General features: G+C 48.1%; 1 protein-coding gene across 1 annotated transcript in view; it reads right to left on the reverse strand.

The window, feature by feature from the left end:
• Positions 1–26,915, reverse strand: part of DIS3L2 (DIS3 like 3'-5' exoribonuclease 2) — a 157,308-nt gene that overhangs the window by 98,050 nt on the left and 32,343 nt on the right. The window contains exon 4 of the mRNA XM_032224928.1: positions 10,279–10,492. Coding sequence (XP_032080819.1) covers positions 10,279–10,492 — 214 coding nt within the window. The remainder of the gene's footprint in view (positions 1–10,278; positions 10,493–26,915) is intronic.

Here is a 26,915-nt window from a genome sequence, read left to right on the forward strand (position 1 = left end):
TCCGGAATCTTCAGGAGGCTTCGCTAAAGCCTCCGGAAGGCAAAAAAACCAGCCCAACGCACAAACCGGAAGTGCGTTGGGCGTTTTTTTGCCCAAGGTGGCACACAGAGCATTTCTTTCTTTTTTTCTTTCATAAAGTTATTTTTCGTTTTCATAACATATAATCGAATGTATACTATTACATAGCCAACATCGTATTGTATTATTAAATGTTTATATCAATTCAATTCATCTTACCCTCAACTGCCCAAAAGAAAAAGGGGGGAAAAAACAGTTATTGGCTCTTCTGCTCTCCATACACTATGTTTGTGCGTTCACTTTCTTCTCCTTCTCTCCTCCCCCTCCCTACCTCCTTTCTTCTCTCTGTCCTCTTTCCCTTCTCTACTTCCCCTTCTACTCCTCTCTCCCCTTTCCACTCCTCATTTCTCTCCTTCTCTTCCCCCCTCCTACCCTCTCTCCTATCCCACTCTCCTTCCCTTACCTCTCTCCTTTCTTCTCTCTGTCCTCCTTCCCTTCTCTACTTCCCCTTACCTCTCTCCTACTCCTCTCTCCCCCTTCCACTCCTCATTTCTCTCCTCCTTTTCTCTCCTTCCCTTACCTCTCTCCTTTTCTTCCCACTCTTCATCTCATTTGCTTGGTGTATTTCAGCTTCTGAGCAAGCGCCACTTTATGTTGATGGTATTTATAATTCCTTTTCAATATACATATTTAATTTTGAACATATAAAGTAAAAATAGAACAAAAAAAAACATATATAGTCATTGTACTTTTAAACACACACACACCAGCCTAACTTTATAAGGCCTTGGTAAGGCCTCGCTTGGAATATCTGCATCCAGTTTTGGTCGCCACGATGGAGAAAAGATGTGGGGACTCTAGAAAGAGTGCAGAGAAGAGCAACAAAGAGGATTAGGGGACTGGAGGCTAAAACATATGAAGAACGGTTGCAGGAACTGGGTATCTCTAGTTTAAGAGAAAGAAGGACCAGGGGAGACATGATAGCAGTCTTGCAATATCTCAGGGGTTGCCACAAAGAAGAGGGAGTCAAACTATTCTCCAAGGCACCTGGGGGTAGAACAAGAAGTAAAGAAACTAATCAAGGAGAGAAGCAACTTAGAACTGAGGAGAAATTTCCTGACAGTGAGAACAATTAACCAGTGGGACAGAAATTGCCTCCAGAAGTTGTGAATGCTCCAACACTGGAAGTCTTTAAGAAGATGTTGGATAGCCATTTTTCTGAAACGGTACAGGGTTTCCTGCCTAGGCAGAAGGTTGGACTAGAAGACCTCCAAGGTCCCTTCCAACTCTGCTATTGTATTCTATTGTATTGTAATTTAATGAAAAGAAGGACTAGGGGAGACATGACAGCAGTCTTCCAATATCTCAGGGGCTGCCATAAAGAAAAGGAAGTCAAGCTATTCTCCAAGGCACCTGAGGGCAGGACAAGAAGCAATGGGTGGAAACTAATCAAGGAGAGAAGCAACTTAGAACTGAGGAGAAACTTCCTGACAGTTAGAACAATTAACCAGTGGAACAGAAAATGCCTCCAGAAGTTGTGAATGCCCCAACACTGGAAGTCTTTAAGAAGATGTTGGATAGCCATTTGTCTGAAACGGTATAGGGTTTCCTGCTTGGGCAGGGGGTTGGACTAGAAGACCTCCAACCTCCTTTCCCACTTGGTTATTCTGTAACTTCTGTAACCTGAGTGAGGTGTACATCTGGTCTATTTTGGAAGAGGGGAAGTAAAATTCGGTGGAACCCAGCAGCACAGGAACCCAGTGGCTTCCCCACCCACCCACCCCGGCAGCGGAAGACAATCCCCCCAGCACCCAGCCAATAATAGCAGCCCCCCCAAAAGCATCTGGGCCTTTCCCGACTCGGTCCCGGCAAGTGGGGGGGGGGAGGAACAGGGAGCAGTGAAAAATCCCCGAGTGACGGGAGTTGTGTTTGATCATGTGGGAAGTGGGGGGAAAAGGCAGGAGGAGGCAGAGCGGGGACAGCGAAAGGAGGCAGCCGTCATTTGCCAAACCCCAGAAATAAACTAAGCTGAACTTTTGCTGTCGTGGTTATCCTGTCACTATTCAATATTTCCACCCTGGGTAAAGCTTTGTTTGCAGTGGGAGATTTACTGTGTTAGCTTGGGCAGGGCTGAGGGAGGCTTATCTTACAGTGCAAACAGCCTCCAGCGGGCACCGGACCAGCAAAATAAAAATTTAAAAAATATATAAAAATTTAAAAAGCGGTGGCGTGTTTTTTTTTCTTTTCCCTTTTTTCGATCCCTTTGAAATCGACCGATTCGCTGACAAAATAATGACGGTTTTTCTGAAAAGCAAAACATCCCCCTTCCACCCCGTTCCCCCCCCCCGTCCCGCCCCCCACCGGGGTGTCCAGAAATCCTCCCAATTAATTCCATGATGCCCAGCAAATTTAAATCCAGCCCTGGTGGGAGTGAGTGCCCTCATCCGGGACGCACCCCCCCCCTTGGAAGAGTTTGCAAGTTTTTTGGGGGGTGGGTGGGAGGGCTGCCTTGAACCCACCCACCCCAAGCTGGCACGGTTTGACCAAGGGGAAAAGTTGCTGAAAGTTTGTTGCAGCCAATTAGATTAAGCGGGGCATCTCAAACGGGCCAAGAGCCGGCCCTTCGAGGCATCGTCTTAAAAACACTTATTAGTCATGACAATTCCAAAGAAGTCTTTCTTTATTTTTTATTTTTTTTCATTATTTTATTTTTCCAAGGCTCGGCTGCAGCAGCCCCTTGGAAATTCGTCGCCGCCTCCAAGAAAGAGGGCAATTAATGCTTCCGCAATTCCCACTTGCAAGCGAAAGGGAGGGAGGGAGGGGAGCGTGTTCGCTGATTTATTTCCTTTGAACTTGAGGGGGCGGGTGGGGGGTGGGGAGGTTGGAAACGGGGGGGGGGGGGGAAACGGCCATCCTTTCATCCCGGATGGAAAGGAGATCAAGGAAAGCCTCGGTAGTCCAATAACAATACGACCTGGCAGGGAGAAAGGGCCTCGGTGTCCGCAAAGATGCTTTTCCAGCCCCCCCTTTTTTGGGGGAGTGGGGGGTGGTTGCTCAGGCTGGGAGGAAACTTTGCCCTCAAGGGGGTTTTGAGGGCATGTCGTTACTTCCCCAAATGCGGTGGGAAGCCAAGAGAGGCCGGAGGCCCGAAGGAAGCGGAGAAACTGCAGGAAAACTCCGAAGATCTTCTTGGACGGGACATTCGTCCTGGTCTGGCTAATTTGTTTATTTGTATGTATCCCGCCTTTATTATTCTGAGAACTCAAGGTGGAAAACACGGACAACAGTCTCGCTTTTTCCTAATTTCCCCATAACAACCACGCTGCGAGGCAGGTTGGGATGAGAAAGAGAGACAGAGACAGACAGAAATACAGACAGACAGACACACAGGGAGGGAGGGAGGGAGGGAGAGGGGGGAGACAAGTCACCTACCTGGTGCTCATGCCTAAGGTGGGACTAGAACTCACAGCCTCCTGGTGATTAGCTCAAAGTCACCCAGTTGGCATGCACAGCGTGCGTGCCCAAGGTGGATGCCCGGCTCCGTCGCAGCGTACCGGTTGCAACGGGATCCGGAACCCACCCCTGGTTAGGGGTGATGTGATAGCAGGGTTGCAATATCTAAAGGGCTGCCCCAAAGAAGAGGGGGTCAGCCTGTGCTCCAAAGGACCAGAAGGCAGGACAAGAAGCAATGGGTGGAAAGTGATCAAGGAGAGAAGCAGATTAATAGGTTAACAGAGTTGGAAGGGATCTTGTAGGTCATCTAGTCCAACCCCCTGCCCAAGCAGGGGACCCTACATTATTTCTGACCGATGGCAGCCCAGTCTCTTCTTGAAAGCCTCCAAGGATGAAGCTCCCACAACGTCCGATGGAAACTTCTCTTCCATGGGTTGATTGTTCTCACTGTCAGAAAAAATTCTCCTTACAATCTCTCCTTGATCAGTTTCCATCCTTGTCTGGCCTTCAGGTGCTTTGGAGAACAGCTTGACCCCCCTCCTCTCTGTGGCAGCCCCACAAATACTGGAAGATGCTCTCATATCACCCCGGGTCCTTCTTTTCATTAAACTAGCCATGCTCAGTTCCTGCAACAGTTCATCGTATGTTTTAGCCCCCAGTCTCCTAATCATCCTGCATCTTCTCTGCACTTTTTCTAGAGTGCCAACATCTTTTTTTATAGTGTGGTGATCAAAACTGGAAGCAGTACCATACAATGCAATAGCAGAGTTGGAAGGGACCTTGGAGGTCTTCTAGTCCAACCCCCTGCCTAGGCAGGAAACCCTATACCGTTTCAGACAAATGGCTATCCAACATCTTCTTAAAGACTTCCAGTGTTGGGGCATTCACAACTTCTGGAGGCAATTTCTGTTCCACTGATTAATTGTTCTCACTGTAAGGAAATTTCTCCTCGGTTCTAAGTTGCTTCTCTCCTTGATTAGTTTCCACCCATTGCTTCTTGTTCTGCCCTCAGGTGCCTTGGAGAATAGTTTGACTCCCTCTTCTTTGTGGCAACCCCAGAGATATTGGAAGTCTGCTATCATGTCTCCCTTGGTTCTTCTTTTCATTCAACTAGACATTCCCAGTTCCTGCAACCGTTCTTCATATGTTTTAGTCTCCAGTCCCCTAATCCTCTTTGTTGCTCTTCTCTGCACTCAAAGTACTCTAGATGTGGTCTTACTAGGCCTTTATAGAGTGGTATTAGTACCTCCCTTGATCTTGATTGCGTCCCTCTGTTAATGCAATTTAGGATTGCATAGGCTTTTTTGGCTGCTGCCGCACACGGCTGGCTCATATTTAGCTGGTTGTCCACTAAGACGCCAAGATCCCTCTCAGAGTCATTGCTATTAAGCCTGGTTTCACCCAGTTTCACTCCGTTGCCGCCATCTTAGTTGGAGTACTAAGGATAAATTCCCTGACAGTGAGAACAATTATCCAGTGAAACAACTTGCCACCAGAAGTTGTAGTTGCTCCATCACTGGAGGTTTTCAAGAAGAGATTGGACAAGGATTTGTCTGAAATGGAACAGAGATTCCTGCGTGAGCAGGAGGTGGTGCAGTGGTTAGAGTGCAGTACTGCACGCTACTTTAGCTGACTGCTAGTTCGGCAGTTCGGCAGTTCAAATCTCACCAGCTCAGGGCTGACTCAGTCTTCCATCCTTTTGAGGTGGGTAAAATGAGGACCCGGATTGTTGGGGGCGATATGCTGACTCTGTAAACCGCTTAGAGAGGGCTGAAAGCCCTAGGAAGCGGTATATAAGTCTAACTGCTATTGCTATTGCTATTGGACTGGAAGACCTCCAAGGTCCCTTCCAACTCTTGTTCTTCTGCTGTTAAGTAATATCCACTGTCGTTTGTTTCCCTTTTTAAATCCAGTTCCAAAACTTTATTGAAAGACAATCAGAGTGTTCATCAGTGATGATGTTTCCCAGATGCAGTGACAAAGACTGATTTCCTGTCTCTGCCTTTAGACAGAAGACTTTCGAAAGACGCTTCCAAAGAAAAAAATGAATTGAGTCTTCCCAAAACCGGGAAGCACAACCATTTCCACACCCGCCTCTCCTCCTACCTGGAAATGCACCGTGATTTCCTAATTTGGAAAAAAAGCTGAGGTCACCTCGCCCAGAAACACACCCTGGCGATTGCAACATGGGAGACTTCAACACCAAGGTTGAGAAACACAAGCTTAAAGGTAGAACCAATTTTAGAATGCAGAGTGCAGAGAAGAGCAAGAAAGAGGATTAGGGGACTGGAGAGGCTAAAACATCGGAAGAACAGTTGCAGGAATTGGGGATGTCTAGTTAAATGAAAAGAAGGACTAGGGGAGACAGGATAGCATTCTTCCAATATCTCAGGGGTTGCCACAAAGAAGAGGGAGTCAAACTATTCTCCAGGGCACCTGAGGGTAGAACAAGAAGCAATGGGTGGAAACTAATCAAGGAGAGAAGCAGCTTAGAGCTGAGGAGAAATTTCCTGACAGTGAGAACAATTAATCAGTGGAACAGAAATTGCCTCCAGAAGTTGTGAATGCTCCAACACTGGAAGTCTTTAAGAAGATGTTGGATAGCCATCTGTTTGAAGTGGTGCAGGGTTTACTGCCTAAGCATGGGGTTGGACTAGAAGATCTCCAAGGTCCCTTCCAACTCTGTTATTCTAAAATCCTGTAAAACGGATTGCGTTTGCTCCGCAAAAATTCCGGGCAAGACAAGCGGTTAGGAAAGCAAAGACACTTATGCCTCTCGGATAGATTATTAAGTGGACTATACTATAGTGGCTAAAATTGGTGGAAACCTTTTGGGAAAAGTGTACAGTATTTTTGAGGCTTGATGATTAATAACACCACTTTTTTGGGGAAGATACTTCAATCAAGAATGTAGTACAACAGTTTGTTCAATGATTTGTATTCTATGAAATGTTATAAGCAAATATAGCGAGAAATAAAACCCAGTTAATAGAAGCAATCATTCAACCTTGGTTTTCTTCACGTGATAACAGCTGCAGAACTAAAAGACTTGGTTCGCTCCAGGGGAAAATGTTGTAAGGCTGTAATTCGCACTAAAAGGTTACCCAATTAAGTATCAACTGACATGGTGATGATTTTTGTATATCTGTTTTTTTCCCCTGCGTGTTTCACTTTTCTTCTTTATAACTGCTATTCCAGTAGCAAATCTTTCATAAAAGGTATTGCGTCACATTCTTGATTAAATTATCTTTCCATTGATGTACCATTTAATGGTACTACTCCAAAGAAAAGTGGTGCTATTGGTCATCAAACATCAAAAAAATACTGTACGCTTTTCTCAAAAAAAGGTTTCCGCAATTTTGGCCACCACTATAAGAGGAGTAGATTCAGCCCTTATGCTTATCAATGGAGACCGAGTGGAGCAAGGGGCCAGTTTTAAGTTCCTGGTGTTATTGAATTGAATTTATTATATTTCTATGCCGCCCTTTTCCCAGAAGGGACGCAGGGCGGCTCACAACCCCATTCGGGGGGGGGGGGGGGATAGGGGATACAAATAGGGGGGGGGGGAAGACATAGACAAACAATACCACAATTTTAAAAACAACTCAACAGGCACACCATTCGAGCGGGGACGGGAACTCATCAGCCCCAGGCCTGTCGGAACAGCCAGGTTTTAAGGGCTTTGCGGAAAGCCTGGAGGGTGGTGAGGGTCCGAATCTCCACGGGGAGCTCGTTCCAGAGGGCCGGAGCAGCCACAGAGAAGGCTCTCCTCCGGGTGGTCGCCAGTCGACATTGACCGGCGGATGGAATTCGGAGGAGGCCTAATCTGTGGGATCTAATCGGTCTAGTGGAGGTAATTGGCAGCAGGCGGTCTCTCAAGTACCCAGGTCCAATACCATGAAGGGCGTTATCCTAAAAGAGGGCCTGGCCTGGGGGCGTCCACATGGCAGCCCTGGTCAAAAGGGCCCAGTAGAGATGATACGACCTGAGGCTTCTCAGGAAACAACAACTGAAAGAAACACTGGTGGTGACCTTCTACCGCTGCACCACAGAGAGCATTTTCACCGGCTCAAGGTTGACCTTCCGTCCTTCCGAGGTGGGTAAAATGAGGACCCATGTTGGGGGCGATATGCTGACTCTGTAAACCGCTTAGAGAGGGCTGAAAGCCCTATGAAGCGGTATATAAGTCTAACTGCTATTGCTATTGCTATTCACTTACTGCACAAACTGTGCCCGGTTTGCCAATTGCCCAGTGGCAGATAGGACAGCTGTCCAGAGGGTCAACGTCATTGCCCAGAGGCTCACGGGTTGCCCCATCCCCTCTTTGGAAGAGCTTTATAGCTTCCGCTGCCTTAAGGAAGTTCAAAACATCTTTAAAGATTCATCTCATCCTGGGCACACACACACACCTTTTTTTTTTTTGAACTATTACCATCTGGCAGACGGTACAGGGCAATAAAAACAAGGACAGATAGGCTGAAAAACAGCTTCGATTACAGGGCAGTAACCATGTTGAATTCTACCGTATAGTGCAATATTAGTTGAGTTGAGTTGAGTTGATTATATTTCTATGCTGCCCTATTCCCCGGAGGGGACTCAGGGCGGCTCACAACCAAGTAAGGGTGTGTGTGTGTACAAATAAGAAAAAAAGAACACGAACAAAACAATACCACAATTTAAAACACTCAACAACCGTACCATTCGAGGAGGAACAAAAGACTCATCAGCCCCAGGCCTGTCGGAACAGCCAGGTTTTGAGGGCTTTGCGGAAGGCCTGGAGGGTGGAGAGGGTCCGAATCTCCACGGGGAGTTCGTTCCAGAGGGCCGGAGCAGCCACAGACCCCTCCTCCGGGTGGTCGCCAGTCGGCATTGGCCAGTGGATGGAATTCGGAGGAGGCCTAATCTGTGGGATCTAATCGGTCTATTGGAGGTAATTAGCAGCAGGCGGTCTCTCAAGTTAATGCAATATCTGAGGTTTTCCATTGAATTGTACAGAATGCGAAGGACGGGTGTTTGTGTTTGATTTTTTTATGTATAATGTACACTGAAGATGGCATTTAATTTTGTTGTACGAGGTGCAATGACAATAAAGCAGTGTTTCTCAACCTTGGCAACTTGAAGATGTCCAAACTTCAACTCCCAGAATTCCCCAGCCAGAGAATGCTGGCTGGGGAATTCTGGGAGTTGAAGTCCGGACATCTTCAAGTTGCCAAGGTTGAGAAACACTGCAATAAATTAAACTAACTAGACCAGTGATGGCTAACCTTTCTGTTGTGACATGCCCTAATGCAAAGTGGCGGGACCCTTCCCTCCACATGGCCCCGGCATGCACCCCCGTGGTCCCACCCCCATGCATAACGCACACGTCCCTCCATGCTCAACCCACCCACCCGCCATGCATGTACACGTGACCTCCCCACAGGGACTCCACTCCCCATGCATGCATGGCAGAGATCTGAAAACCAGCTGGCCAGCGGGAGGCACGCCCACATGGGCAGTGAAGCTAGGCTGGGAGGACGACTCTGCGTGCCACCAGCGGCACATGTGTCATAGGTTTGCCATCATGGAACTAGACAGAATCACCTCCTGGTGATTAGCTCAAAGTCACCCAGTTGGCTTTCGTACCTAAGGTGGGACTAGAACTCACTGTCTCCTGGTGATTAGCTCAAAGTCACCCAATTGGCTTTCGTACCTAAAGTGGGACTAGAACTCACCGTCTCCGGGTGATTAGCTCAAAGACACCCAGTTCGCTTTCGTACCTAAAGTGGGACTAGAACTCACAGTCTCCTGGTGATTAGCTCAAAGTCACCCAGCTGGCTTTCGTACCTAAGGTGGGACTAGAACTCACTGTCTCCTGGTGATTAGCTCAAAGTCACCCAGTTGGCTAAGGTGGGACTAGAACTCACTATCTCCTGGTGATTAGCTCAACGTCACCCAGTTGGCTTTCGTACCTAAGGTGGGACTAGAACTCACTGTCTCCTGGTGATTAGCTCAAAGTCACCCAGCTGGCTTTCATACCTAAGGTGGGACTAGAACTCACTGTCTCCTGGTGATTAGCTCAAAGTCACCCAGTTGGCTAAGGTGGGACTAGAACTCACTGTCTCCTGGTGATTAGCTCAAAGACACCCAGTTGTCCTTCGTACCTAAGGTGGGACTAGAACTCACTGTCTCCTGGTGATTATCTCAAAGTCACCCAGCTGGCTTTCGTACCTAAGGTGGGACTAGAACTCACTGTCTCCTGGTGATTAGCTCAAAGACACCCAGCTGGCTTTCGTACCTAAGGTGGGACTAGAACTCACTGTCTCCTGGTGATTAGCTCAAAGTCACCCAGCTGGCTTTCGTACCTAAGGTGGGACTAGAACTCACTGTCTCCTGGTGATTAGCTCAAAGTCACCCAGCTGGCTTTCGTACCTAAGGTGGGACTAGAACTCACTGTCTCCTAGTGATTAGCTCAAAGTCACCCAGCTGGCTTTCGTACCTAAGGTGGGACTAGAACTCACTGTCTCCTGGTGATTAGCTCAAAGACACCCAGTTGGCCTTCGTACCTAAGGTGGGACTAGAACTTACTGTCTCCTGGTGATTAGCTCAAAGACACCCAGTTGGCTTTCGTACCTAAGATGGGACTAGAACTTACTGTCACCTGGTGATTAGCTCAAAGTCACCCAGTTGGCTTTCGTACCTAAGGTAGGACTAGAACTCACTGTCTCCTGGTGGTTATCCCAAAGCCATCCATGAAAGTCAAGGGGGAAAAGTAGCTAAGGGAGAAGACTAAAAACAGGTACCGGGTGCAAAATCCACGATCCTCACCTTTTTTACCAGCCCCTAAAGGCAGCTGCTGCTTCAGATCTCTTGCCTGCTCTTGTTGGCTGCCCTCATCCAACTGAGACTCCGTCGTGGCCTCTGGGCCTCTGGCGCCCATTTTGCCCGGACTGGGAAGGACCGAAGCGCCTGGTAAATGCGAAGATTCCTCTGAGTTTGGAGGAGCTTCTGTTTCTTGCTCGCAGGAGTCTGGTTTGTTTACCTGGAGAGCGAGAAGGGAGAAATGGTGCATTTGAGGCTGTGAGGGCAGAAATGGTCAACGGGCCTCTGCTAGGACTCCTGAGAGTGACGGCTTCCCCACAACCAGCTATAAGGAAATAGGTTTCATGGGTTCACCGACAAAAGGGCGAACGACAAAACCACGCCCGACTAAACTGTGTCGCTGACATTATCAACAGGGAGACAGAAGCGCGCTGTAAAAGTAACCCTAAACCTAAACTTAACCCCTAACCCTAAACTTAACCCTAACCCTAACCCTTAACCTAACCCTAAACCTAACCCTTAACCTAACCCTAACCCTAACCCTAACCCTAACCCTAAACCTAACCCTTAACTTAACCCTAAACCTAACCCTAACCCTAACCCTAACCCTAAACCTAAACCTAACCCTTAACCTAACCCTAAACCTAACCCTAAACCTAACCCTTAACCTAACCCTAAACCTAAACCTAACCCTTACCTTAAGTTAAATCGGCTTTCTTTCGACGCGCTATTGTAAAGCGCCCTTCTTTCTCCACGCTGGCTGTTGTTGCCACGTTGATGACGTCAGCGATGCGGTTTAGTCGGGCGCGGTTTTGACGGGCGCCCTTTTGTCGGGTCACGGGTTTCATGGCCTTTGCTCTGTCAGGGCTCCAAATAGCTCCCAAAATTAAATCAGAGTCCAAGGCAAAGGATTCTTCAAAGTTCCAATTTGTGAAGAGAGCCATGTTGGCACATCTGGGGAAACCCGAATCTGAAAGCTTCCTGGTCCCCCCCACCCAGCTGAAAGTTCAAGTTCTTGCCCCCATATCACATATGACACTCTCCCCCAACCCCCACAAATCCACCCCATGGGTCCATTCTCCCACTGCCACCAAGACAGAGTCCACCCACCCGGTTACACCCAGATGGATTTTCCCACAACCTGCCCCTTGCGGGGATGTGAGCCGCACAACGGCCCCTGAGCCGAAGAGGTCAATTCAATCTAACAAAATACACAATTGTCACAAACGGGGGCCGTGTGCGTAGCTGAGACGTTATTGTGGGCTCTGATGCTCTTCGCAGCACAAAGCCGGATGGAAAACACACAAACAGAATAGTTTCCATCCCTGGGATGTGAATGGCAACCTTTTTTTTTTTATTCCTAGGAGAGAAAATAAAGAGAAGGAAGCAGAAATCGGTGTGTGTGTATGTGTGTGTGTGTAATTTTTCCCCTTCCTAGTGATTTGAGATTCCACCACAAAACCGCGGACGACAAAATCGCGGTCGACGAAAGCGCGTATGTGACGTCATCACAGCGTGACGAAAAAGATCGAAAAATGTAAAAATAAAGCGAAAACCTTACCCTAACCCCCCCAAACCTAACCCTAAACCTAACCCTAAACCTAACCCTTAACCTAACCCTAAACCTAACCCTTAACCTAACGAAAAACCTAACGCTAACCCTTAACCTAACGCTAAACATAACGCTAACGCTCTAAACCTAACCCTAACCCTTAACCTAACCCTTACCTTTATGTGAATCGGCTTGCTGTAATTTAATTTTTATTTCAATTTTTCAATCTTTTTCGTCGCATTGTGATGACGTCACATACGCGATTTCGTCGACCGCGCTTTTGTGGAACGCGGTTTTGACGGGTAATGGTGATTTGAAAAACAGGAAAATTTAGCCTTTTCTTCCCACCTCCCTTCGGAAACATCCTTGGGTTTGGTCAAGATGACCAAATGAGCAGAGAGGGCAAAGTGGATTTGTCTGTAAGGGTCTCCAACCTTGGCCTCTTTTAAGACTTGCGGACTTCAATTCCCAGAATACCTCAGCCAGCAAAGCTGGGACTGGAAACCCCCATCTGGAACTTTTGCTGGCAAAAGAAAAAGCTTTGTTGCTGGCTGAGGAATTCTGGGAGTTGAAGTCCACAGGTCTTAAAGTAGCCAAGGTTGGAGACCCCTGGGTTAGAGGAAGGACAGTCAATATGTTTAGTTGGGACTGGAAACCCCTTCTGGACTTTTTGCTGGGAAACGAAGCAGCTTTGGTGGCTGAGGAATTCTGGGAGTTGAAGTCTGCAAGTCTTAGAGTGGCCAAGGTTGGAGACCCCCTGGATTAAAGAAGGACAGTCAATATATTTAGTTGGGACTGGAAACCCCTTCTGGACTTTTTGCTGGGAAAAAAGAATAGGTGGGGGGGATGAACCTGTGATTTGTTGTTTGATGGGTATGGATTCTGGGAAGAGCCTGGAAAGAAGGAAATTATGTTGTAACTTTAGAGAGGAGGGTTAAAATATAAATTTAACTGCAGTTAAGAAGACCAGAAACCCAACTCTTCCCGCTTCTTTCATTTCCATTTTTCCGTCTCCCTTGCCTTCCCTCCCCACCTTCCCTTCCTTTCCTTCTTACCTTTTTCCTTCCCTTTCTTCCTTTTCTTTTCCTTTTTCCTTGCCTTTCCTTTTTCCTTCCCTCCCATTTCCTTTTCTTCCTTTTTCCTTTCCTTCCCTTTCTTTCCTTTGCTTCTTTCCTCTTTCCTTCCGCTCCTTTTTCTCCCTTTCTTCCATTCCTTCTTCCTTTTTCCTTCCCTCCCATTTCCTTCCCTTCTTCCTTTTTCCTTTCCTTCCCTTCTTCCCTTTTTCTTTCCTTCTTCCTTCTTCCTTTTTCCTTCCTCTTTCTCCCTTTCTTCCTTTCCTTTTTCCTTCCTTCTTACTTCTCTCCCATTTCCTTTCCTTCTTCCTTTTTCCTTCACTTTTCTCCCTTTCTTCCTTTTCTTTTCCTTTTTCCTTGCCTTTCCTTTTTCCTTCCCTCCCATTTCCTTTTCTTCTCTTTCTTTCCTTTGCTTCTTTCCTCTTTCCTTCCGCTCCTTTTTCTCCCTTTCTTCCTTCCCTTCTTCCTTTTTTCTTTCCTTCCATTTTTCCTTCCCTTCCCTTTCTTTTCCTTTCCTTCTTCCTTTTTCCTTCCCCTTTCTCCCTTTCTCCCTTTCCTTTTTCCTTCCCTTCTTCCTTCTCTCCCATTTCCTTTCCTTCTTCCTTTTTCCTTGCCTTCAATTTCCTTCCCTTCCCTTTCTTCTCCTTTCCTTCTTCCCCTTTTCCTTCCTTTCCCCTGTCTCCCTTTCTTCCTTTCCATCTTCCTTTTTCTTTCCCTTCCCTTCCCTTTTACCTTTCCTTCCCTCCCCTCTCTTTCCCTCTTTCCCTTTTCCTTCCCTTCCCTTTTTCCTTCCCTCCCATTTCCTTTCCTTCTTTCCCTTTTACTTCCCTCCCCCCTTTCTATCTTCCCCTCCCCTCTTTCGGCCAGGTTCCAACCACCACAGTCCATAGGGGAAGCCAAATTCACTTAACCCCCAGCCCTCCGATTCACTTAATAAGTGCAGTGATTTGTATACTGTTGTTCTATAACTCCACTGTAAAAATAGGATAAGCTGAACATATTAATAGATAGTAGAAATACACCGAAGGGAGGAGTAGAGGGATAGAAGAAAGAGGGGGAGAGAGGGTGGGAGAGAGGACTGGAGGGAGGGTGAGAAGAAAGGCGGGAGTGTACTGGGAGAGGGGAGTGGTAGAGTGGGAGGGGAAGTATGGTAGAGGGGAAGGATGGAGGGAAGATGGAAAGTTGGAGGGGGGGCGAAAGAATGGAGGGTCGAAGAGGTACATTGGGTTTCTATTTTGGGGGGTATTACTGACAAGAGGAATGGCTGTGTTTATTGTTTAATGTTATATGGCCCCGGTTATGCACAGTATATATGTGACTGTACGAAAATGAAAATGGAAAATAAAAAACACATTTACAGAATAAGTGCAGTGATTGTCTTTTAAACTGTGTCAAAAATATTATTGCAAATGGGTCAAAACTCACTTATCAACTGCCTTGCTTAGCAGTGTGAGTGTTGGACTCAATTGTGGTCATAACGTCAAGGACTCCCTGTCACTGGACGGAAACCAGGACCAGGTCACTGAATTGAATTGGGCCAGGCCTACCTCACAAGTGTGTTGTTCTGGAGATTAAAAACACGGCCTTGAGACCGCAGCCTGTTCCTCAGTAACAACTGGGAAGGACCGCAGATGCCCACCAAGAAATCGGATACTTGCTAAAAATCAATCCGCGTCTTGGTTGACGCTGAGATTCAAAGGTTCATAAAGTCAGCCGTGAAAATAGCTTGCAGAAAATCTGATTAATCTGGGATTCATTATCCTCCCCAGAGGGTAATTGGCTATGCTGTAAGGAGCAGAGAAGTGCAAAAGTTATTATAAAATAGGAGACCAGAAAGGGCGGGGGGGTGGGGGGACTTGGGCTGGGAGGAGGGCTGGGCCAGCAGCCAAGATTAAGAACTTTTAAAGAAATTTTAACTCAGCGACGGCTTCCTGGATGGCGTTCGGCGGACCGCGGGGAAAGGCAAATTGAAACGGCTCAGCAACAGAAGAGGGGAGGGCTTCGCAGTGGAAGCCGCCAATCAGGAACAGAGGGATCCTTTTCCACGCTCAAGAAAGATGGGACAGCTGGGAAAACGTCCTGGGAATCAACAAAGCATCCCTTCCAAAAGGAGAAATCTGGAGGAAGCCCAAAGAACCTCCAGATGGGATTGAAAAATGTTAGCAACCGGATCTCTGCCTGGTTTCTGGGTGGGCATGGTGGGCGTGGCCTCCTTGGCCTCATGCAATATGGCGGCATGGGGGGGGGATTTTTGCCCTCTTCAGGCTCCAGAGGCTTTCCTTCTCCTCCTCTTCCACCTCTTCTTCCACCTCCTCTTCCTCCTCCTCCTCTTCCACCTCCTCTGGGAGTCTCCGGGAGGGCAAAAACAGCCTCCTTCGGGCTCCGGAGGCTGGAAATGGGCCCGTTTCTGGACTTCCGGAACTTCCAGGAAGCCCGTTTTTGGCCCTCCCGGAGCCTCCACGCGGGCCCTGCGCTTATCTGGCGTGGGGACTCCTGCGGTCGGGGTCAATCGGCCCTTGCAACTACCGGTGCAAGGTGTAATCTAGATGTAAAATGAACCTCCGGTGCACCCGAACCGGATGAATCCCACAACTGCTGTTCCCACCCGTGACCCGTCAAAACCGCGCTCGACTAAGCCGCGCCCGATTAAACCGTGTCGCTGACGTCATCAACCGGGCGACAACAGCGAGCGCGGAGAAAGAAGGGCGCTTTAAATAGCGCTTTGAAAGCAAGCCGATTCAACTTAAGGTAAGGGTTAGCTTTAGGGTTAGGTTTAGGGTTAGGTTTAGGGTTAGCTTAAGGGTTAGGGTTAGGGTTAGGTTAAGGGTTAGGTTAAGGGTTAGGTTTAGGGTTGGTTTAGGATTAGGATTAGGTTTAGGGGGTTAGGTTTAGGTGTTAATTTTAGGTTTAGGGTTTACAGCGTGCTTCTGTCTCCGTGCTGTTGTCGCCCTGTTGATGACGTCAGCGACGCAGTTTAGTCGGGCGCGGTTTAGTCGAGCGCGGTTTTGTGGTGGAACCGTTCCCACCAACTCTGGCAGGGCAAGCCACTAGAACGGAGAGGGATCCCCGCTCTTTACTAGAACTGAGAGCTCGACATGGGGCTGCCCCTGAAAAGTGTTCAGAGACTATAATTGGTCCAGAATGCAGCCGCGCGAGCGATACTGGGTGTACCTAGGTACACCCATGTTTCACCTATCCTCCGTGAGCTGCACTGGCTTCCTATTGGTCTCCGGACACGCTTCAAGGTGCTGGTTATTACCTTTAAAGCCCTACATGGCCTAGGACCTGGCTATCTCTGTGACCGCCTCCTGCAACATACCTCCCAGCGCCCAATAAGATCGCACAGGGCGGGCCTTCTCCGGGTACCGTCGGCTACGCAGTGTCATCTGGCGGCTCCTCGGAGGAGAGCCTTCTCTGTAGCTGCCCCAGCCCTCTGGAACGATCTACCCCCTGAGATCCGGACCCTCCCCACTCTCTTGGCCTTCTGTAAGTCTGTTAAGACCTGGCTGTTCCGGCAGGCCTGGGGCTGTTGATCTTGACTGAACTTCAGCCCCATTAAAATCGAGTGCATGTCGTGTCTTGCTTTTAATTCGTTTCTGTCTTGTATTTTAATCTTTTTTAATATTTCTAAACTGTTTTTATGTAAGCTGCCCGGAGGTCCTCCAGGATTGGGCAGCATACAAATCTATTTAACTGGAGTGGACTACTGCAATGCGCTCTACATGGGGCAGCCCTTGAAGAGTGTTCGGAGGACTCCAGCTGATCCAAAATGCAGCCGCGCGAGCGATTGTGGGTGCACCCCGGTACACCACGTTGCACCTATCCTCCGCGAGCTGCACTTGGCTACCTATTGGTCTCCGATACGCTTCAGGTGCTAGTTATTACTTATAAAGCCCTACATGGGATTGGACCTGGGTACTTGAGAGGACCGCCTTCTGCCGATTACCTCCCACAGACCATTAGATCCCACAGATTAGGGCCTCCTCCGTATTCCATCTGCCAGCCAATGTCGGCTGGCGATTACTTGGAGGAGGGCCTTCTCTGCGGCTGCCCCGGCCCTTTGGAACGAGCTCACCGTGGAGATTCGGACCCTCTCCACCCTTCAGGCCTTCCGGACAGCTGTGAAGACCTGGCTGTCCCAGCAAGCCTGGGGTTGAATTCCCCCCCCTCCCTACTCGAATTTGCTGGTGTCTGTTGTGCTTTTAAACTATTGTATGTCTGATGTCTTTGTCTTAGGGCTTGCAGAGTGGAAAGAGAGGAGGAGGAGGAGGAGGAAGAGGAGGAGGAGGAGTGGAGGTGGAGAGAGGGGGGAGGAGGAGAGGAGGAAGAGGAGGAGGAGGAAGAAGAGGAGGAAGAGGAGGAGGAAGGGAGGAGGAGGAGAGGAGGGGAGGAAGAGGAGGAGAGGAAGAGAGGAGGAGGAAGCGAGGAGGAGGAGCAGAGGAGGAGGAAGAGGAGAAGGAGGAGAAGGAGAAGAGGAGGAGGAAGAGGAGGAGGAGGAGGAGAAGGAGGAAGAGAGGAAGAGGAGGAGAAAGAGGAGGAAGAGGAGGAGAAGAGGAGGAGGAAGAGGAAGAGGAGGAGGAAGAGGAGGAGGAAGAGGAGGAGGAAGAGGAGGAGGAGGAAGGAGAGGTGGAGGAGGAGAAGAGGAGGTGGAGGAGGAGAGGAGGAGGGAGAGGAGGGAGAGGAGGAGAAGAGGAGGAGGAAGAGGACGACGACGACTCTGGGGTCTTTGGTGCTCTCTCAGCTTGGCTGTTTTCTTGCAGACGTTTCATTATCCAACTAGGTTACATCACCCATGCTAGAAAGGAGTAGGGTTGACTCTCTGTTTATAGACAAGATATCCCCACTCCCTTCTAGCACGGATGATGTGATCTAGTTGGGGAACAAAACATCTGCAAGCAAAGCTCAGAGAATCCGCCACGCTGGCTGGGGGAAATCGAAGCCCACGCACCTTCAGGGGGACAAATTTGAGGAACGCCAGAGAGTTTTGGCGCAAGAATAAAACAAGGCGCGTTGTGCGCATCTCCGAGACGTTACACAGGTCTTCCAGAGCACGTACGAGGGCGAGTGAAGGTACGTGCGTGCGAAACACCCCCCTCTATCTCCACACCAGGTCTGACGCAAAGGAGGCTGGGATATAATACACACCTGAAGCTCTGTGAGTGCGTTTGGCAAGGGAAGAAGTTGCAAGAGTTCAGCTCTGCCCAAGCTGTTTGCCCGTCTTGGCACAGGAGAAGCCCACGCGACAATTCCCCATTCCCTGTTTCGCGGGAATGGAAAGGACGCAAGGCCCTGCGTCACGGCGCCCTCCCCCCTCCTCGTTTAAGGTTGCTCTAATGACGCAAAGAGGAAGGCCCCTGGGGTGGACCCTCGGTTGACGTCTGCATTCCCCGAGGAAGGCTGCGTCCCACCCAGCATTAAAAGGCGAGGCTTGTGTGCAAAGGCATCGGCTGCGACCCCGCCAAAGTCCTGGCTTTCGTTTCCGAACGTCGCAACCCAAATTGGTTTAACTCGGAGAAATAACCTTTTTTTCCGCTCTGCTCTGGTCCTTTCGCAGGCCTGTTGGAAGAACGGAGGCCTGGAAACCAAAACCAGACTCTCTGCTTGCTCTGGCGGAGAAAATCCAGGCACGAACTAGCCTCCATCGAGGTCTCAGAGCCTGAATGCAACTTGGGGAGCTTCAACAGAACAACGGAGTTGGAAGGGAACTTAAGAGGTCTTCTAGTCCAACCCCCAGCTCAAGCAAGAGGCTCGGATGCCATTTCAGACAAACGGTTGTCCAATCTCTTTGTCGGGCCTGCAGCCATCTTTTATTTCGGACCTTTGGCCTGCCACACTTTCTAATATTCTGCTATGCATTTTCTATGGGATGAGAGATGTACGGAGTTAGATGCTATGTAGCCATAACACATTCTTTCTAGAAAGCCTTTGTCTCTGCACCTCTGCACTTGACCAGAACTGGATGGGTGGAACTGCCAGCATGGCAGTGGGAGATTGGACCATGGGATGGGCTTGTGGGTTTGGGGGCAAGAACCTGAACTTTCACCTGGGTGGGGAAAGCTATGCTGGCTGGGGGATTCGGGAGTTGAGGTCCACAGGACTTAAAGTCCCCAAGGTTGAGAAACACTGCTCTAGATTCAAGAGCCTACTATTTCTTAACATCATCCATTCCTTGATCCACGTCAGACTAGCTGCCTGTTAGTATAGCTCCCAGTCAGGTAATCCGAACCCTCCTCTTGATTTAGCATCTTGCAGAACTTTGCCTTTTATTCTTGCTTTCCCCCCCCCCCCCGCCATATGAATTTCAACACCAATTTATTTAAGTCTTCAAAATAATCTTTCCCCAACCTAATTGGGATTGTCTGGAACAGGTATAGGAGTCTAGGTAAAATGTTCATTTTCATTGTAGAAATTCTCCCGATCATTGATAGTTGAAGATTTTCCCATTTCACCAAGTCCGTCGCTATTTGTTGCTTTCAATCCAAAATAATTGTCCTCTTTGAGGGTACTCCATCTAGCTGTTAAAAAGATCCCCCAAATATCACTAGTTTTAAGGTGCTGGTGCAAGAAATGTTCTGTGCCTCAATTGAGAGGTAAGATAACATCTGTTGGGATTTGATATCCCAAAAGCATATTAGGGAGTTCAAGAAAGACATGGGAAGATACGAAAGAGGCTAAGAATTCAGTAATGGCAGATTGGGAAAACTGTTTTGAAATCCTGGACAGTGGTTAGTGAAAGTAAAATAAATACTTTATAGGTAGTCCTTGATTTACAACCATTTGTTTAATGTCTGTTCGGAGGAATAAGAGCCCTGGAAAAAGGTACTTAGGACCATTTTTCACACTTACGACTATTGATGAAAATTCGGATGCTTCGCAACTGTCTCACATTTATGACGGCTGCAGCGTCCTGGGGTCACGTGATAGCAATAGCAATAGCAGTTAGACTTATATACCGCTTCATAGGGCTTTCAGCCCTCTCTAAGCGGTTTACAGAGCCAGCATATCGCCCCCACAGTCTGGGTCCTCATTTCAGCCACCTCGGAAGGATGGAAGGCTGAGTCAACCTTGAGCCGGTGAGATTAGAACCGCCGAACTGCAGATAACAGTCAGCTGAAGTGGCCTGCAGTACTGCACCCTAACCACTGCGCCACCTCGGCTCTTTTGCCACCTTGACGCGCAAAGTAAGTGGGGTTGCCCGATTCACTTAACAACCGCGTAACTAACTTAATGACTGCAGTGATTCACTTAACGGCGGATGGCAAGAAAGGCCATGAAATGCAAAGCTCTGTGGTGCTTAAGGACGGAAATTTGGGGGCTCCGTTGTGGTTCGGAAGCGAGGACTACCTGTATCCGATTCTCTACCCCACCGCTTCGCCGGTGAGATTTCTCTATTTTTCTAGAGAAGCAATCCTTTTAATCCCCTTTCAAATTGTTCAAATAATTAACCGGCGATTGCTTCCTTGATCTGTGTCAATTTTTATCCTTTGGCTTCTGAGAAGATTTGCAGCTATGCTAATATTTACAGAAAGGTTCGAACTGAGACAAGAGTCATCTGATCCCTTCCATTGACAGGGAAATGTCACCGAGGGAGCCTAGGTTGTTTATAAAACGACAAGAGAAAGAGGACAGGAGAACAAGTGGCTTAAGGGGTATCATAGTCGAAGATTTGTTCTGGAAATGCCAGAACTGGATTGACACATCAATCTCCTTGTCAAGGTTCTGGAAGGATCTCAAAGGAAGAGACACGGATGTAATCCCAAATGTCTCTTGTGGAGAACCACTCTCCTTGAGTAAACCGTACACAATGAGTAAGTCCTTAATGGGTCCACGTCTACATGGTGGGAAGTGGGAAATGGCAGATACGACCACGTGGACGACCCTCGCTCTGTCAAGGATCATCTCAAAGGATCGAAGCCCAGAGCTCAGGGCAACAGCATTGCCATGAAGGCATCCAGAGTTGTTAAAACTAATTTTGCAAAGCCGCTTCTCTGGCAACATTGAACTGCTAACCAGGGCATATAAAACCTTTGCTAGACCGATTCTCGAATACAGCTCGTCTGCCTGGAATCCCACTGTGCATCGGAATATGCAATTGACCGAGTGCAGAGATATTTCAAGAGAAGAGTCCTCCGCTCCTCTGCTCACAATAGAATCCCTTATGCCACCAGGCTCAAAATTTTGGGCTTGCACAACCTGGAACTACACCGACTAAGGTCTAAGGTACACAAAATTATCTTCAACGTCCTACCTGTCAATGACTCCTTCAGCTTCAACCACAATAATACACAAGCACACAATCGATACAAACTCAAGGTCAACCGCTCCAAATTCGATTGCAGAAAATACGACTTCAGCCACAGAGTGGTCAACGCCTGGAATGCTCTACCCGACTCTGTTGTTACATCCTCAAACCCCCATAACTTTAACCTCAAACTGTCCACCGTGGACCTCACCCTCCATTCCTTAAGAGGTCCGTAAAGGGGGCGTGCATAAGCGCACCAGCGTGCCTTCCGTCCCTGTCCTACTGTCCCCATTTATTCATACCCGCTTCTTATGCATGTACGTGTATACCTGCTTATAACTTATAGTTTATATGTTATATTCGTATTTATTCTTGTTTTCTCATGCATGCTTTTTTTTTTACATAGAAATTTTTTTATTTTCCATTTCATAGCATATAATCACATGTATACTATTACATAGTCAATGTCATGTTGTATTATTAAGTAATTACATCATTAATCTTACCCAACTAACAAAGGGGGGGGGGGGGAAACAGTTATTGGCTCTTCTGCTCTTCATACACCATATTTATACCTTATAATATGACACTTTCTTCCCTCTCTCCTCCCCCTTTCTACATCCTTTTTTCCCATCATCTACTGCTCCGGGTGAAAGGCGACTGAAGGGCGCAGGACGAGAGAGGCTGGCCATCCCGAAGCCAGGGGACGAGGAAGGAGGCAGAGGTAGGCCCAGGGCGCTTCCCTGCCTCCTTCCTCCGAGCTGCGGGCGGCAAGGAAAACGAGGCTTCTGTGCCAGCTTTCCAGCTGGCAAAACAGAATTTTTCACCAACTGAAAGTTATGTGTGTGAGAGAGAGAGTGGGGGATGAGAGAGATAGAGAAAGAAAGAGTAAGAGAGAATAAAAGGAAGGAAGAGGGAGAAAGAAAGAAGAGAAAGAAAGAAAGAGAAAGAGAAAGAAGGAAAGAGAAAGTAAGTGGGGGAGAGAGAGACAAGAAGAAAGAAGGAACGAAGGAAAGAAGAAAAAAGAAAGAAAGAGGGAGAGAGACACACAAGAAATAAAGAATGGAAGGAAGGAAGAAAAGAGGAAGGAAGGAAGGAAGGAAGAAAAAGAAAGAGATAATAAGAAAGAAAGAAAGAAAGAAAGAAGGAAGGAAGAAAGAAAAAGAAAGAGAACTTGTGATCACAATTGAGCCCAAAATTTTGGTTGCTAAGCAAGAGCGTTGTTAAATGAGTTTCACCACATTTTACAAGTTGGCCACTCCACCCGGTCACATGACACCCAGCCACTCCCACAAATACGCCACACCTACTGAATAGCTTCTAAAAAAATTGAAGCCCACCACTGACGCACATGCAGCATGTTCTGGATTGGGCACTTGGTGCCAAAAAGTTCGCCATCCCTGGTGTAGGTCCCCGTGATTGAGCTGGGGGGGCTGGACTAGAAGACCTCCCAAGGTCCCTTCCAGCTCATTCCATGCTATCCAAATGTCTCCTTTGCTACTTCCTGCATTTCTGATGAGACTTCGGGGTTGGTTTTTTTGGCAAATCAGGAGCTCTACAACAAATGGTGTTGGCCACACCCAGCGGCTCCTACTGGGATCGGCTCCAGCTGACAGAAAGGACACAACGACGGAAAAAGAAAAAAAAAAACCGGGACGCATGGAACACAACCAAAGGTTATCGGGGAGCTGCGGAGAGCCTCCTTTGTGGTCTTTTTGGGAACGAGACACCTGAGCTAATACCTGGGAGGAACCACAAGTGATACGTCTTCCGCTATTCCGGTATTGCAAAGCTGGCATTGCACATGGCAGGCTCAATAATTAACACAGAGCCACCTTTCATTAACTAGTTCAACTTTTATGCTCCCCACCCCCATTTAAAAATACAGATAGTCCTCAACTTACAACTATTTGTTGAGTGTCCGTTCGAAGTCGCGACGAAAGGGGGGGGAGTGCATTTTTCACACTTATAGCAATAGCAATAGCAGTTAGACTTATATACCGCTTCATAGGGCTTTCAGCCCTCTCTAAGCGGTTTACAGAGTCAGCATATCGCCCCCACAGTCTGGGCCCTCATTTCACCCACCTCGGAAGGATGGAAGGCTGAGTCAACCCTGAGCCGGTGAGATTAGAAACCGCTGAACTGCAGATAGCAGTCAGCTGAAGTGGCCTGCAGTACTGCACCCAACCACTGCGCCACCTCGGCTCTTTATAATAACTTATGAAAGGATTCCCAAGGGTCACGTCATCAAAATTCAGGCTCTTGGGCAACTGATTCCTATTATGACGGTTGCAGTGAAGTGTCCTGGGACCTTCGCAGTTGGCTTACGATAAGCCAGGTCAATGGGGGTGAGTGTCAGGCCTGCAGTCACAATTTTAGGATCTTGCGCCTGCCACACTCTCTCTCTTATTTTACTATGCTGTTTCATTAGTGGGGCAATTGGGAATAGTAAGGAGTAGAATTGTAGAATGTGCTGTTGTCAAAACAGAACATTCCTTTCCAGAAGCCCAAGGTCATTCTTTGTCTCTGCAACTCTGCACCTGAGGAACCAGATGGGTGGAAATGCCAACGTGGCAGTGGGAGATTGGACCATGTGATGAACTTGTGGGTGGGATTCAAATAATTGAACAAGCAGTTCTCTGCCCTAATGACCAGCTGGGTAGGCGTGGCTCGGTGGTCATGTCACTGGGTGGGTGTGGCCAACTCAATGTCACTCACGTTGATGGGTGCTTCCTCTTAGCTGTTACAATGTCATAAGGGTTAAGCGGAGAGGCAGTTTCTGTAAGCAGGGCAATAGGGATTAGGCTAGAAACAACACCAGAATGTTTCCTTCCTGCCTTCCTTACAGGATTAGCCCAGTGAAGCGGGAAAAAATCAAAAGGATTTCTTCCAACAACCGGTTCTCCCAACTGCTTAGAAAGTTAACAACCGGTTCTCCCGAATAGGTGCGAACTGGCTGAATCCCACCACTGGTTTGGGGATAAGGTCTTGAACTTTCAACTGGGTGAAAGCCCAGGAAGCTTTCAGATTCAGGTTTTCCACATATGTACCAACATGTTCTCTCGTATTAAATTGGAACTTTGTGAAAGCCATGCCTTGGATTCTGATTTAATCTGGATGATATTTGGAACGCCGACAGTAAGCTTGATTCCCTTAACAACTGTGGTGGTTTGCTTAACAACTGGAAACCCCCCCCCCAAAAAAAAAGGTCAAAATGGGGCAAAACTCACTTGACAACTGCCTGGCTTAGCCAACGCAAATGCCGGGCTCAACTGAGCCCCTCGTGTCTTTCCAGGATTAGTTGACGTTGATCTGATGATCATTATCTTGAGCTGAAGAATCTTCTTGGATGAGAAATAAAACAGCTTCAAGAACAACCAGAAAATCCAGTTGCCTCTTGGGGAAAAAATCACCTTTGGGGCAACCATGACCTGGATGACTGAGAATCTCCATAAACTCTACCACAACGATGGCTAACCTTTTTGTCGCTGTGTGCCAAAATTGTATGCAATGCATGTGCGACCCCCCCCCCCCGCGCATGCACGCACTACCCCATCTCCTGGGCCTAGCAGGCAGCCTCCTCGGAGCAAAAACATGACGCCGGGGTGATGCCCTGCCCCTGCGCACATGCCCCCATGCAAATCTCCCACACGTGCCCCAGGCGGCATGCGCAGCAGAAACCCGAAATCGGCTGGCTGGTGGGAGGCACGTGCATGCTCAGTGGAGCTGAGCTGCGACGACAGCTCACGTACCCGCAGAGAGGGCTCTGCGCGCCACCTGTGGCACATGTGCCATACGTTCGCCATCAAGGTTCTAGCAGAAGAGAAGCTTTGCAAAAACTGGAAGCCTCCACAAGTAGAGAAGCAGGAAATGCACAGGTACAGTGTAGGTGGCACCTGGCTCAACAGTAGTAACTGGAGAGTGATCTTGGAGTCCTAGTGGAGAACCATTTAAATAGGAGCCAGCCATGGCAGCAGCTGCCAAAAAAGCCAACACAGTTCTAGGCTACATAAACAGAGGGAGAGAATCAAGATCAACTGAAGTCTTAATACCACTTTATAAGGTCTTGGTGAGGCCACACTTGGAATACGGCATCCAGTTTTGGTCACCACGATGTAGAAAAGATGTGGAGACTCTGGAAAGAGTGCAGAGAAGAGCAAAGAAGAGGATTAAAGGACTGGAGACTAAAACATACGAAGAACGGTTGCAGGAACTGGGTATGTCTAGTTTAGTGAAAAGAAGGAACAGGGGAGACATGATAGCAGTCTTCCAATATCTCAGGAGTTGCCACAAAGAAGAGGGAGTCAAGCTATTCTCCAAGGCACCTGAGGGCAGAAAAGAAGCAATGAATGGAAACTAATCAAGGAGAGAAGCAACTTAGAACTGAGGAGAAATTTCCTGACAGGTAGAACAATTAATCAGTGGAACGACTTGCCTCCAGAAGTTGTGAATGCTCCAACACTGGAAGTCTTTAAGAAGATGTTGGATAGCCATTTGTCTGGAACGGTATAGGGCTTCCTGCCCAGGCAGGGGGTTGGACTAGAAGATCTCCAAGGTCCCTTCCAACTCTGCTATTGTATTGTATGATTGTATCTGTCCGTTCCAGGAGCTCTCCAAGGTCCTGCCTCCGAAAGCTTTCTGACTTCACTCAATACTCAAGTGGAGAGGACGCCCAACATTCCTTCCGGAACCTCTTATGATCACAGTGGCCAAACAAAACGGATGCTAATCTGCCTTCTGAAGACCAGGAAGCCGACACAAAAAGACTCAGTTTCTGGTATTCAGGAAAAATATAAAAAGACAATGAAAAAAACTTCCAACATTCCCCTGCATTTCGGTTGACTGACTCCTGTCTCTAAAATCTGGGGGTTTGAATCGAGATGAACTGGTAGGATGTTAGATCAACAGAAATTCCCAAATTATTAGGAAACAGGTAGGAAAATCTCCACCGAGTTTTTCAGAAGTGAAAAAAAAGCATATATTTAGATATTTATCTACATCACTGTTTATATTCTAATTATCTGCAAATACTTGGAAAGACACTTTGTCAGTAGGGCTGGTGTGAAGGTTGGTTTAACTACACTTCAGTTTTATGGTGCGTTTATTATCGGGAGTTTCTATCTGAATTCATCGGCACCGCTACCCCAGATAAAAATTGTTTTCATTATGATTTTTAAACGTCTTTTGAAAAGTCTCAGGATTGAGGCAAAGGATTCAAATCTTTCTTTTCTGCCCTAGGCTTCCCAAGAGCATGAAGCAAACTCCTTGCCTTGACAAAACAAACCCTTATTAATTGACTGTGAATTCTGCTCCTTCACATCCAGCAAAGTCTTTCGAGGGAGGATTTACGGTCACAGACCTCATCTGGCTTGGAGAGCTGCCAGGCTGATCTCTGCAGAACTTGGCAAGGAGCCTCGGAGAGTCACGAACCAATGAAGCGACTAATGGTCTCCTGCAAACTCCACTCCCCTTTTGCTCCTCCGTTATTTCCTATGGGAGGGGCCATTCATCGTCCCCTGTGGCCTTAGTCCCAGGTCAACCCCTCTTCTTTAGCTCTTCCCTTCGTCTGGCCACTCTGCGCATGCGCACACTGGGAACAGGCTCCAGCTGTTCTTCTGCCTCACTGTGTCTGACTCCGAAGGCAGACGGCCCTGGCCCCCTCTGCCTCCAACCCAGAGCCCTCGGCCGAGCTTCCCCAGACTCCAGGACTGGCCCAGGTTCCTCCCCAACCTCCTCACTGTCCGAATCTGCTACCCACTGACAGCCACAACAACAC

The sequence above is a fragment of the Thamnophis elegans genome, chromosome 10 (assembly GCF_009769535.1).
Source record: "Thamnophis elegans isolate rThaEle1 chromosome 10, rThaEle1.pri, whole genome shotgun sequence".
NCBI lineage: Eukaryota > Metazoa > Chordata > Lepidosauria > Squamata > Colubridae > Thamnophis > Thamnophis elegans.